Source organism: Channa argus, chromosome 19, assembly GCF_033026475.1.
Source record: "Channa argus isolate prfri chromosome 19, Channa argus male v1.0, whole genome shotgun sequence".
Classification (NCBI taxonomy): domain Eukaryota; kingdom Metazoa; phylum Chordata; class Actinopteri; order Anabantiformes; family Channidae; genus Channa; species Channa argus.
Window position 1 is genome coordinate 319,764 of NC_090215.1, and position 12,625 is coordinate 332,388.

General features: G+C 36.4%; 1 protein-coding gene across 1 annotated transcript in view; it reads left to right on the forward strand.

Annotated features, from left to right (window-relative positions):
- Positions 1-1,094: 1,094 nt before the first annotated feature.
- odad2 (outer dynein arm docking complex subunit 2) overlaps positions 1,095-12,625 on the forward strand; it is a 35,473-nt gene continuing 23,942 nt past the window's right edge. The window contains exons 1-10 of the mRNA XM_067486869.1: positions 1,095-1,195; positions 2,260-2,507; positions 2,838-2,995; positions 4,689-4,893; positions 5,083-5,186; positions 5,538-5,674; positions 6,691-6,807; positions 8,943-9,160; positions 9,686-9,835; positions 9,957-10,110. Coding sequence (XP_067342970.1) covers positions 2,284-2,507; positions 2,838-2,995; positions 4,689-4,893; positions 5,083-5,186; positions 5,538-5,674; positions 6,691-6,807; positions 8,943-9,160; positions 9,686-9,835; positions 9,957-10,110 — 1,467 coding nt within the window. The 5' untranslated portion in view covers positions 1,095-1,195; positions 2,260-2,283. The remainder of the gene's footprint in view (positions 1,196-2,259; positions 2,508-2,837; positions 2,996-4,688; positions 4,894-5,082; positions 5,187-5,537; positions 5,675-6,690; positions 6,808-8,942; positions 9,161-9,685; positions 9,836-9,956; positions 10,111-12,625) is intronic.

Consider the following 12,625-nt stretch of genomic DNA (forward strand, 5'->3'; position numbering starts at 1 on the left):
TTTACACTGTCTGTCTGTACTGTTTTTCATCTGCACTGTTTGCACTAGGTTGCACTCGATGCACTTTACATAGCTTGTGTTGTTTTGTAGCACCATGGTTCTGGAGGAATGTTATGTCTTTTCCACTGTGTATAGTAGAAATGACAATAAAAGCCACTTGACTTGACTTGACTTGACTTGCTAAGCAATAAGGACACATATTTGTTCTTTATAAGGTGAAGAGTTTAATCACATTGAATAAAATGTCTGCACTCTGATTATAAATCATGTGTCTATGTCCATGTTTTAAATCATAACAACTTTACCTCTGTAATGGTAACTCTCAACTCATGTGAACTAATTTGCTGTCTCTGTCTAAATAGAGATAATCACTACTGTTTTTTTTAAACTATCCAATGTTCGTCTGTAGGACAGTGCCAAACCAGTAGTTACAAAGGAAATAGGCTTTCAAATACGGACAATCTAAAAAGATTGTAAACAGAGTTTTTTTTATTAGAACACCAGTTTGACCATATGAGTCTCTGCATGCACATACAGTCACAACTTTAAACGGACTGATTGCAGAGACAGGCCATGCAGTTCCATGTTTTTTTTTTTTAATTTGACATTGTATCCATTATATGAGCTTTAGCTTTTTTCTTATTTGCAGTTTTCATTAGGTTATTATTCTTTATTATGTAACAGACTTTTTAGGTCAGCATGAAGAGTATGCCACCACACCATCCTGAAGTCACTTTGCAGGATGCAAAATAAACAAACTAACAATCTTGATGTGATGTAACTATGGTGTTTTTCTATAGTTTTTAATGACTATATATGAATTCTTTACCGAATCTTTCCCCTGAGTATGAATGCAGATTACACACACTTAACTCACGGGAAATTAATTTACAATAAAAAAATGTCACTAAGAGATTAATTTAAAGTAAATAATTTTAGATTGTACTTAAGAAGCCGTAGCGAATGAATTTACTACCAAACAGACATTTTCGCTTTGTGAATCGTGTAGATTTTGCATCATTTCAAAGGTTCGGTTTCGTGATTTATGACCGAAGTCGCTTTCCGTTGTGTATCTGTATCAAAGCAACGGAAGAACGCGCATGAGGTAGTTAGTTTGTGGTTTCCATGGACACTGTTGACAGTAAACTGTCCTGAAACCTTTAGAAAAGGCTAGAAAGGCAACTTGATATTCACGGTAAGTTTGAACTGAAGTTTATCTAAAGTTAAGATGTAGCCGATTCTAGTAAATACATACTTTATATCAAATTAATGAGACAAATTTACGCATTACAACAATATGTAACTTACGTAAGGCTGTGACGTTGTAGCGCTAACTTTGCCTAAAGACATCACAGTCATCTTTACCGTCGTTAACTAGCTAGTGAGCGTAGTAGTAACGATACGTTATTATGTATACTTGCACCTATTTAATAGTTAACGTAGTCATCAAAGTCTTTACAAACATTACTATCTCTGTCTTATTATTTTTATACTGGTTGTGTCTTTTATTTTATTTTGTGAGGCAGTTTGTCAAGTCTGATCTAAAAAAGGTGCAATATACATACATTGGTGGAGGGTTTTGTGTACCTCACTTGTAAGCCACCCATAAGTGAGCCAAACACACACACGGGAACAACTTGGGGCTCAAGAGAAATTTTAACATGAACTTGAAGAGTTGGGGGACCGGCTTGTTGAACCTTCACTACCACCAGTACACTGACACTACCACCCTCAGCTAAACTGGCATGTACTTCTTTACTGCAGCTTGCAGTTATTTGGCAGCATGAAGTCAGAGTGGTTAGCACTCTTGCCTCACAGCAAGAAGGTCCTGGGTTTGGACTGGATGGGACCTTTCTATGTGGATTTTGTATGTTCTCCCCGTGCTTGCTTAGGTTTCCCCTACCACTAAAAATGTGTGTTAGGGCTGGTCCCTCAGGTTGGCCCACAGCGGCGGTTTGCTCAGGCGCAGCGACTCAGGACTAACCCTCAATCTGATCACCTCATGCATTTTCATTGTGTTCAAGTTGTATAATGACAAATAAAACATTTTACGTAATTTCTCTTCAATAATATTTCAGCAAAGACTTTTAGTTATTATATATATTATATATAAAATAACACAAAAATCACATGGGGTCTCTTGTTAATGTACACACAGCAACAGAACTCCAATGATGGTAAATGTGTAAAAAAGGAAGGTTTAGTGTTACACCGAGACTTTATTAGCAACTCACTCTTTAAGATAATATTAAAATTCAGTTGCAGAATATTCCAATCAGTGATATGGGGGTGTCACTGACCAGGGCAGCCCAGTGGACCACAACCAGCTCTGGTACTGAAAAACTGGAATTTACGCCAATGAATGAGTCCTTGTTGAAAGAAATCCTGTCCTTTGTGGAGCAGTTCAGCTCCCAACACCTACAGGAAGCAGAGCATGTATTCGAGGAACCACTCCAGTGGAATACGACTTTAGTGGCATCTGATTTTAAAACTGACTATGACATCAGGTTAGTCTAATTATGAGTCAACTAGCTAGCTGGCCAGTGTTTGTAGTCACATGTGTCTGTGCAGGAGATGCTGTAACCATAATGTCCAAATATATTTTACCTTGGGTAAATTTGGCAATTTGTTTTTCAGCTTCAGTAAGACACAGAACATAACTTTTAATTTCTTCAGAAGTTCTGGTCTACATTTAGTTTGTAGTTTTCTTTGTACCTGGAGGGGAGAGGTTTACAAAAACAAAAATACAGATCTTTCTTTTTATGTTCACAATCTATTACAAAATAAATGATAATAAATATAAAACTGAGTAATATACTGTTTCACTTTCTTCTCAGTGACACAGGTGTACAATCCCACAAGAAAGACGGGGAAGGCAATGCGTTGCTGCAGCTCTCTCCTCCCTTAATTTATGTACGCAGCTTCAGCCAGCTGTCTAAAATTGTTAATCTGGCAAATGAAAAGAACTTGGAAGAGGTCCGAGTATGTCTAGAAGGTAAATGCAGTAACCACAAAATGAGATTACCAATTCTTACCAATTCTTGTTAAATTCAGCTATGGCCAAAAATATCGGCACCCTTGCAATTCTGTCAGAAAATGCAACCCTTCTCTCAGAAAATGGTTATAAAATTTATTTGGTGTTCATGTACTTATTGTTTTTGTTTGCACAGGAACAACACAAAAAAAAAAACAAGAAGAAAAGTCAAATTGATAAAAAATTCACACAGAACTAAAAATGGACTGGACAAAATTATTGGCACCTTGTCAAAATGTAAGAAATAATTTCTTTTCAAGCTCCTGATGCTCCTGTAATTTGTATTTAGACAGAGTTGTGGTGGGTAACAGGTGTTGGCAATGTAGCAATCACACTTGCAACCAGTTAAAATGGAGAAAGGTTTACTCAACCTTTGTGTTGTGGGTCACTGAGCATGGAGAAAAGAAAAAAACATGTATAGAGGTGTCGTGGATTTGACAGAAAAAATTGTGGAAAAAAATGTGCAATATCAAGAGGTTTAAAGCCCCATGGCACTATAGCTAACCTCCCTGGATGTGGACGTAAGAGCAAAATTTATGAAAAATTACAACCAAGGATTGTTTAAATGGTGGATAAAAAACCCTAATTAACTTCCAACAAATTCAAGCTGATCTGCAGACACAGGGTACAACAGTGTCAGCTTGCATTATCCATCGCTATCTAATTGAAATGGGACGCTATGGTAAGAGACACCACTGCTGACACAAAGGCATAAAAAAGCAAGACTGGAGTTTGCCAAAACTTATGGGACAAAACCTCAATCCTTCTTGAAGAATGTACTGGACAATGGTAAAGTTTTTTGGTATAGGACATTATTGCACTGTTTACAGAAAAAGAAATGAGGCCTTCAAAGAAAAGAACACGTTGCCTACAGTCAAACATGGTGGAGGTTCAAAGATGTTTTGAAGTTGCTTTGTTGCTTCTGGCACTGGATGCCTTAACTGTGTAAACGGTATTATGAAATCTGATGATTACCAAAGAATTTTGGGGCACAACGTAGTGGCGAGTGTCAGAAATCTGCGTCTTTACCAGAGGTAATGGGTCCAGGACAATGACCCGAAACACACTTCTAAAATCTCTCAGAAATGGTTACAAACAAAGCACTGGAGAGTTCTGAAATGGCCAGCAATGAGTCCAGATCTGAATCCCATAGAGAAGCTGTTGAGAGATATCAAAACAGCAGTTGTGAGAAAGCATCCTTCAAGTCTGAATGACCTGGAATTCTGGACCACTCTTCTTTTGCAAACTGCTCCAGAAGAAAAACTCATTCATGGTTACAAGAGGCGATTGATTTCAGTTATTTTTTCCAAAGGGGATGCTACCAAATATTAAGGGTGCCAATATTTTGTCCAGTGCATTTTTGGGGTTCTGTGTGAAATTGTATCAGATTTGATTTTTCTTCTGTTTTATTGTGTTGTTCCAGTGCAAACAAAAAACAATAAGCACGTGATAATTATGTGAGAACAGGGTTGCATTTTCTGAAAAAAATGCAAGGGTGCCAATATTTTTGGCCATGACTGAATATATTTCCTTTATGAACGCTGCCAAAAAGGTAATACATATAAAGTCATATGTGTTTGTCTGAAAGTGGAAATTATTATATAATTTGTATAAATAATGTAACCCAAATAAACTAAAAGTTTTTATTCTTCAGAAAATAGAGATCCACTACTTAAGATCCTTGGTCCCAACCTTGCCAACATGAAGGGAGAACATATTGGTACTGATGTGCTTTGTCTAGAAGACAAAGGGAAAGAGAAAGACCGGGTTAAACACTCAGACGTCAAGGTCAGGCTGTTTCACCTGCTCACAAATATGGACAAAAAACTCATTAACAAACTTCTAGAAGAATTATCAGAGTGAGTGCTTTTCCTTTATCTCTTACTTTCCTGTTTGTCAATCAGATTAGCAATCCCTCTTTTAGTCAACCAGATTCACTGTTACTCTTGGTTGTTTCTGATTGTAATAGCTATCGTGTTTATATAAGACATTGTGTATAAACCAGGTGTCCTGGATGTTTGTTGTGTTTTTCCACATTTTCATTACAGACAAGTCCAGCTTGACCCCACTGCAGTGAAAAATGAAATCGACATGTTGAAACAGTGCATTGAAAGGGATGAGAAGGTTTTGAAGTCAATTCACTATACATCAGGTTCGAATTCTTTTCTCATTTCGGTGGGTTAGAAAAGCAATTGCTTTTAACACTAACGGTGGATGTTCAAAAGCATAGATACTATGTTATTTTCCCATATGTGACATGGAAGTCATATCTATCAGTTTTCAGTTCACTAAGTCCTTATCCAGTACGTTGTTTGCCTTAGTGTAGTGCATTTATCATAAATGGCAAATAGTCTGCTCTTATATAGTGCTTTTCTACCTATTGCTATCCAAAGCACTTTAAACTGCTTCTCATTTACCCATTTCCACTCACTGATGGGGAAGCTGCTATGCAGGGAGTTTTTCAGCTAGAAAAACCTTTTTAACTTGTTTCTCCTTTTATAAGAATATGAGTTTCCAAATGGTTGCCGTGCTCCTCTGTGGAGACAGGCTCATGGTGACATGTGTTACCTTGTAATTGAGCCATATGACACTGAAAACCTCTACATCACCTGCAGCAACACCGGAGTTTTTCTCAATGGGGTAAGACTAACCGAAGAAAGCATTATTGAGTTTATTAGCTGCAACAGTTAGCATGTTCTTTTCTGTTTGGAGTTTGCATGTTTTCATTGTTATTAAAGTAAAGAAATATTTTAGTTATATTAGTTTTAGCTACCTTCACCTCAAATTATTTAATTTAGTTCCAATTTTATGGGAGAGTACGTTTGTTACTTTCAGTTTGATTTTATTTAAGTATATAAAAACATTTTAGTTTTCATTTTACTTTTGACTTCTAGTTTTATATGTGTATTTGTTCAACAAATGCTTGATGAACCGGATAGCAAACCAAGTAAAAAGGAATTCAATTCGTAAGAACAGCCACTCTTGTTATCCAGAAATGCACTGAACAATGCTACTTCAACTTGAATTTAGTTTTAATTTCACTTCATAAATGTATTTTTTGAAAAATCAAAGCAATTTTTGTTTCAGATACAATATTTACCTGTCAAGGGAGTTCCCTGCCTTTCGCCCTGCTGGGTAGAGTACAATTACTGACTCAGAGTCTTCTCATGCAGTATCTTTGCTTCCGGTTCAACTGTCCTGCACCTCCCTTGAGATGCTTTATGTCCATGTCCATTACAGTCCACGTTGTGTAATTTTGCAGTCAGTTCAAATGTCCAGTTTGGAATGATAAGATCAATTACCAGAATACATTAAATGTACCCATAATATTAATTCTTTCCAAGTGGGGCTTAAGACTGGATTTGCATACATTTATTTTAGTCTTCTGATGACTTTGCCGAAAGGTCATTGGTTTTAATTTCTCCTCTGGTGAAATAAGACGGTGTCTAAAAAAAAAAACTACACATCATAACTGAAATTGATGCAAAAGAAACCTAAAAAATTGTCTCAATTTAGCGATGTACAGTAGATGGTTTTACACTTACACTTTGAGGTTGTATAAAGATACTGTTAGCCTTGGGTGTTCCTGCTGATGTGTATAAATAATTAATAATGTATTATTTAATGAGTGTATTTATTTAACTCTGTTTTCACAGGGCATAAAACAGATGGTGGAAGAGAGTGGCTATAAGCAAAAAAGCGAGGTATACAAAGACCTGGTAACACTTCTGAAGAGCAGATTTCCACATTTTGCTGAGAACATAAACAAACAGGTACAGCTGAAAATAGCCACCATACAAAAAAGTTACAGTGTGCAACATTTGTTTTATTAGAAATATGTTCCACCACTCATCTTAATTTGAAGAGGTACTATGGATGCCTCCTTTGACACAGACTCACTAAACAATACTAGTAGGGGGGGCAGAGATTATTTATTGCAATTTCATAAATAAAGACTTGTGGAGTGTAATAAAGTGAAGCTGTTAGAGCAGGAAGAGGGAGTGCTGGGCAGAAAAGAGAAGACTGATTCGGAAAGTTGCACACAGCATCTGCAAGAAAAACTTTTTTTAGCCTTGATATTTTGCTCTCATAGCAAAGATGTGTAGTTGCGGAAATGCCTCTTCATTCCACGAACAAGGTCTTTCTCTCTTATGCACTGATTTGATGACCAGTGCTTTGTGACTCATATTCATAAAAAAAGTTAAGATTGTGTAATCAGTGTCTATTCTGTTCCATGCTAGAGGGCTAGTGTCTGGTTGTCACTGTGCTGAAAAACTTCTAAATCAACCTCTCAATGTTTAAACATCAAAAAGACTGAGCCCTAAACGCACGCACACACAGACACACCCCAACAACAACTGACTGCCCCATAAATTTAGTAATCCACAACATTCTTCCTTATAACTTCACTGATATCACAATTAGGGTGAGAGTGGACCCAAATGAGGAGACTGAGAGAGGGTCTGAAAAAGCAAAAGGTGTTTATTGATAAGAACTTAATGACAAACAGAAAATCGCACGTTCAAGTCCAGCATATTGCTGGACTTGAACTTTTCTTAAACCTGTTTCTCTTAACAGAAATTTGGCTTCATCACATGGTCATCAGAATATTTAAAGACCACTCACTGCTCAGTGTCTGCTTTGTATGGGCATTAGATCTTAGGAATTAGGTATCATATGCATTATAATAGCCTTAGTTTTATTATTATGTATTCTTAGCAAATTAAAGTAGTATATTTTAAAAATAAATACCAACAGTACCCCTGGTCTTTTTAGGGTCTCTGAAATCTCTGTTGACCTTAAAAAGTAAAGTATTTAATGTCTATTACAGGATGCAAGGAGTAGTGAGTAAGTAATGATTGGTGTAGTCTTCACAGTAGAAGAATGGGTTTAGTAAAGACTTTAATAAATCAGTAAGTTATGCCATACTGAACCTAATAAAAGAAAGACATTCAGGTATTTGCATGTTATGAGTGATTTACGTGCCTTGCAGTGTTCTGTAATTTTAGTTTCATTCCCTTATGGGTAGTCTCTGTTTCTACTTGAGCAAATCATGCTCACATGATGGGGTCAAATGAGAAAGCTTTCTTTTAAATTTAATTGATTGATTGCTGATGACAGCAATCATATTTGGTGCAATATACAGTACATCCTGTTTTAGATATTAAGTAATTGCAATCATTCGTAGCCATGATTCATTTCAGATTTAATTTGGGGTGTGAGAATCACAGGTGTCTGTAACACAATCTCACATAGCTCAGTTCCCTGATTGCAACATGGAGAGCCCAAACTTGGAATGCAATAGCCAAAGATAACAGCGTGTAATCTCCAAGCATATCTGCTGTTTCCAATATGAGGAAGCAGATCTTGTTTAACAGTTTAATTGGATTAGACAGCCTCAATAAAATGAGCAAAGACAGACAAATTGAGAGCTGGAAGACATGTGGTGTGTGTGGTGGATTTGTTTTGACATTACTGTGTGATTGAAAATTGTACATGCTGGGTTGCACATAAGGTGCAAGAAATTATATACAAGACCTTGCCCTAATATATGCAAATAGTTGGTGTTTTGTTTTTAGTAGCCAACTCCTCAGAAAAAAAAGTTAGTGATGTGAAGTCCTAGTTTAATATGTGGAGTGAAATGGCTAACACAGTGTCATTATTATGGAATCTATCTAAAAATAATGAAGACAGAGACCTCATGTTAGTTGGCAAGTGGAAAAAATGGTGCAAACTTTATAAGAAGCACAAGTGAACATCAGAATTACTTTTTTATAAGCATCAACCCTGGTATATACAATTTTACAGATAAAATTTGTAGTACACTGTTCTCAGCTCTAATATTTTGGTACAGGTCTTTTACATTGATCTTTCTTTCATTCATGTGTCATTTTTCCTTTACTAACAGGATTTTGCAGTTAAAGAACTTCCATCAATAGAAAAGAGTCACTATGTGGAATCAGTTGATGGAGACGGAGAAGGCGAACCCCCGAGTATTTCTGAGCGACAAGAAAATAATGTGGACGAGAAGCTGAGACAAAAGCATACCCCTATCAAGGCAGGTGGTGAGAAGAAATATGAACCATGTCCGAGATGGAAGAATCTTGGCCTAATGCCTCCATGTGGGTATGTGATAACACTATAAGATGTGTCCTAAAATATCATCAGGCTACAATGTACTGTGCATGGTGAGCATTCCTCTTGGTGAAGAGAAGAGTTTTAGATAATTGTGATAGTATGTGTTTAGTGTATCTGCCAGAACACAGACACAGGAAAGACCAATAATATAGATTTACAATTTTTGGGTAAATGCAAATGTTTCCAAATACACAATGATCTAAGTTAATAAACGTGTCCACTGTTAAAAACGTTTTCACCCAATTACAAACAACTTGGGGGGAAAACTCCAAAAGGTCTGTCTCATATGGTCTTTGATTGATAAATATATCTTGGAAGGGCTGAACTGTTGCAGCTGTACCCTATGATATCTTTACCCATTTGAGGAGAAATTGGCTCAAGATAAAAGTATTTCAGTTGCTAAAAAGCCCAGCTGAACGCCTGTCTCCAATTGTTAACTTATGATTATGTTAGAAAAATAACCACTGTCAAAATACAAGCAGACATAATGACTCTTATTTCACATTATTATAGTATGGCAGAAAAAAAAAAATCCAGTAAGAGCTCAGTAGAGAAGACGTCTGGCGAAGTACAGAATAAAAAGTTCGGACTGGAAGCCAAGACCAAGATGAAAGCAGATTTTTCCATGTCCTCTTTACAAGGACATGTGTCCTCCCAGAAAACGTAAGTGTCCCATGTTAGTCCCCTGTAGTCTGAATGTCCAAGGGCCCTGATATTAAGATGTTTTGTCTGGATGTAATTATCACAAAATTATCTAAAATGATCTTTTTTTCTTTTTTTTTAGTAAGACCCCAGCAAGACCCATGCCACTGGAACTTTTCAGTGAGAGTTCATCAGAGAGTGACGAAGAAGAGGAGCAGGCAGAGCGCCGGCCAGAGACGAACACAGACCTGCCTGCTGAGTATTGGCAGATCCAGAAACTGGTAAAATACCTCAAGGTAGGGGAACAGCTTCTTTTTCACCACTGTTTTTTTAATCAAATGAATCAAAATGCATTCATTTTAATCCAAAATAGAGATTTGAACAGAAAGCTGTGCTGAATGTAACAGCAGGCCACAATGCACAGGTAACAGTAAAGATCATGCTCTGTACAAAAATTTCCATGCTAACCTCAGTCAGTATTTACATTTCAAAACCCTCCTCTAATTTGCAGAAGAGGTAAAATAATATCTTGTCATGGGTGTGAAGAAGCTGCCAATTTGAAAATTATTATAAAAGCAATTATAAATTATTATAATCATACTATGATGTGTTGAACCATTTGTAGCTGTGCACACTTATAGGTCCAGTCCTCCCTTTTTGTAGGGAGGAGGTCAGACTTTTTGGACTATAAAATATGTCACAATAAATATAGGCAAATAATGACGTGCATGATAAAGCTTAAATTGGCTTTCGATTGGTGGGTATCATGCTGATAACAACAGATATTGGCAGTAAGTGGCATATAAAGCAGGTAGACTAGTTGGCATAACAAAATAACTGAATCCCATCTGCCTATTTTTCCACAGTCATAACAAGGCACCACCCATGGAAAAAGAGGATGAATAAAAGTATAAATTGCTCCCATTTAAAGTTGTTCATCATAGGAAGATTATTCTTTGTATCTCACTTATAAGTCACTTTGGATAAAAGCATCTGCTAAATGACTAAATGTAAATGTAAGATGCTTTTTGAAGTTGTTAGTTGTGTTTATGGATTCTTGGTTTCTGACACAGTGTTTGGTTGTACATGTGAGCCAAGGCACAAGGAAAGAGCTGTCTGGTGCAGCAGCTGTACACAGTGTTTACCCCACACCACAGAGTGAAAATTAAGCACGCCTGATAGGTCTGACAACGCATATGGGGAATATTAACATGTCAACATGAGAGAGGAAAAGAACAGAGGAGAGAAATGGCCAGACTGGCTGCAATACATCTCACCACTGGACTTTAGAGTTTATCTTGCTTCTCTCAGTGGTACCTGCTATCTGTTTATCTGTAAAATATCATGTGGACAAATGATATTTGTTTACTTTTAACCAGAATTTATTAGTTATCAACCGGTCCATCTCTAGTCAGTTGTTACCAAATGCTTCAAGAAAATTAAGATTTTGATGCTATTTTATCGTATAGAAATAGAGGAAAATGGTCTGCACTTATATAGTGCTTTTCTACCTGCTGGCAATCAAAGAACTTTACACTGCTTCTTATTCACCCATTCCCAGTCACACACACTCACTCATACACCGATGGGGTATTTGGGCAATACTCACTGGGAGCAACTAAGCTGGGGTTCAGTGTCTTGCTCGAGCACACTTCGACATGTGACTGGAGGAGCCGGGGATCGAACCAACAACTGTAACACGTGTAACATGTGTACATCTTGGGCTTCAATCAGATGCAGCACTGCAGTGACCAACAGTTTGAATTTTTTCTGTCTAGAAACCACACAGCACAGTCATTTATGGGGTTTGTCCAGTAGTTGTTTTTAACACCACTGAGATGATAAATCTTATTATGAGCCAAGTTAAATAATTGCTTTATTTTAGGAGAACGTTTTTCTCTTTTCCTTTGTACAATAGACAGCTCTTTGTATTCTGGGAAGTTTAACCCTTTCACAAGGTGACATATGCACATTCTGTTTTGTGTTTTAATAATATTTATGAAGGAATATTTAATATTTTATTTTGTGTTGTGGTGTGGAGATTCTGTGCCTATAAAATTTTATATCCCCATGTTATCCAGCTTTTACTAAAAATACAGCATCCTTATTCCAGTTTATAATTGTAAGCAGTTATTCATACTTAATTGAAATCAATAATATTTGGCAGATATAGCATAGCCTTTATGCCGTGAATGTAACTCATCGTAACAAGAAAGGAAAGAAACAAAAACTCTTCTGAATAGACTCTACTAAAAGGTTATTTTCACTAATGCAAACTGAAATACTTTGCACGGTAGATTTGACAGCTAAGCTGAAAAGTGTAATTTGTGTATTTTGTCTAATTTAACCAACTGTTACCAGTTAGTTTGGCTTCTAAACATGATATATTTCACAAACATAAAAGTGTTTAATATACAGTATTACAAGTTAAATGTAAACATTCCAATATGGTTTCTTATTTAAACCTTTTTTAGTTGTCCTTGTTTTTATTCTGCAACCGCAGCTGTTTTTCATCTTTCTTGATGATGCCTTATAAACAGTATTCATTAATTATCACTATTAGTGTAGGCTTTTTCCATAGCTTTAAAATTATGCCTCTCTTGTTATAAGTTTACAAGTGTGAAAGTATCTGTAACTGTAAAGAATACCAATTGGTTCCTGATCATGGTTGATCCCCCTCTGCTGGCTTGTCATGTTATTACTACCCTGCTATTTTATGAGAACCATTCTAATAATTGCTCCACCAAAACTAATTCTATCGCCAATGAACAGAAAAAATTCTAAGAATTCCAGAATTCTAAAAAAACTTAC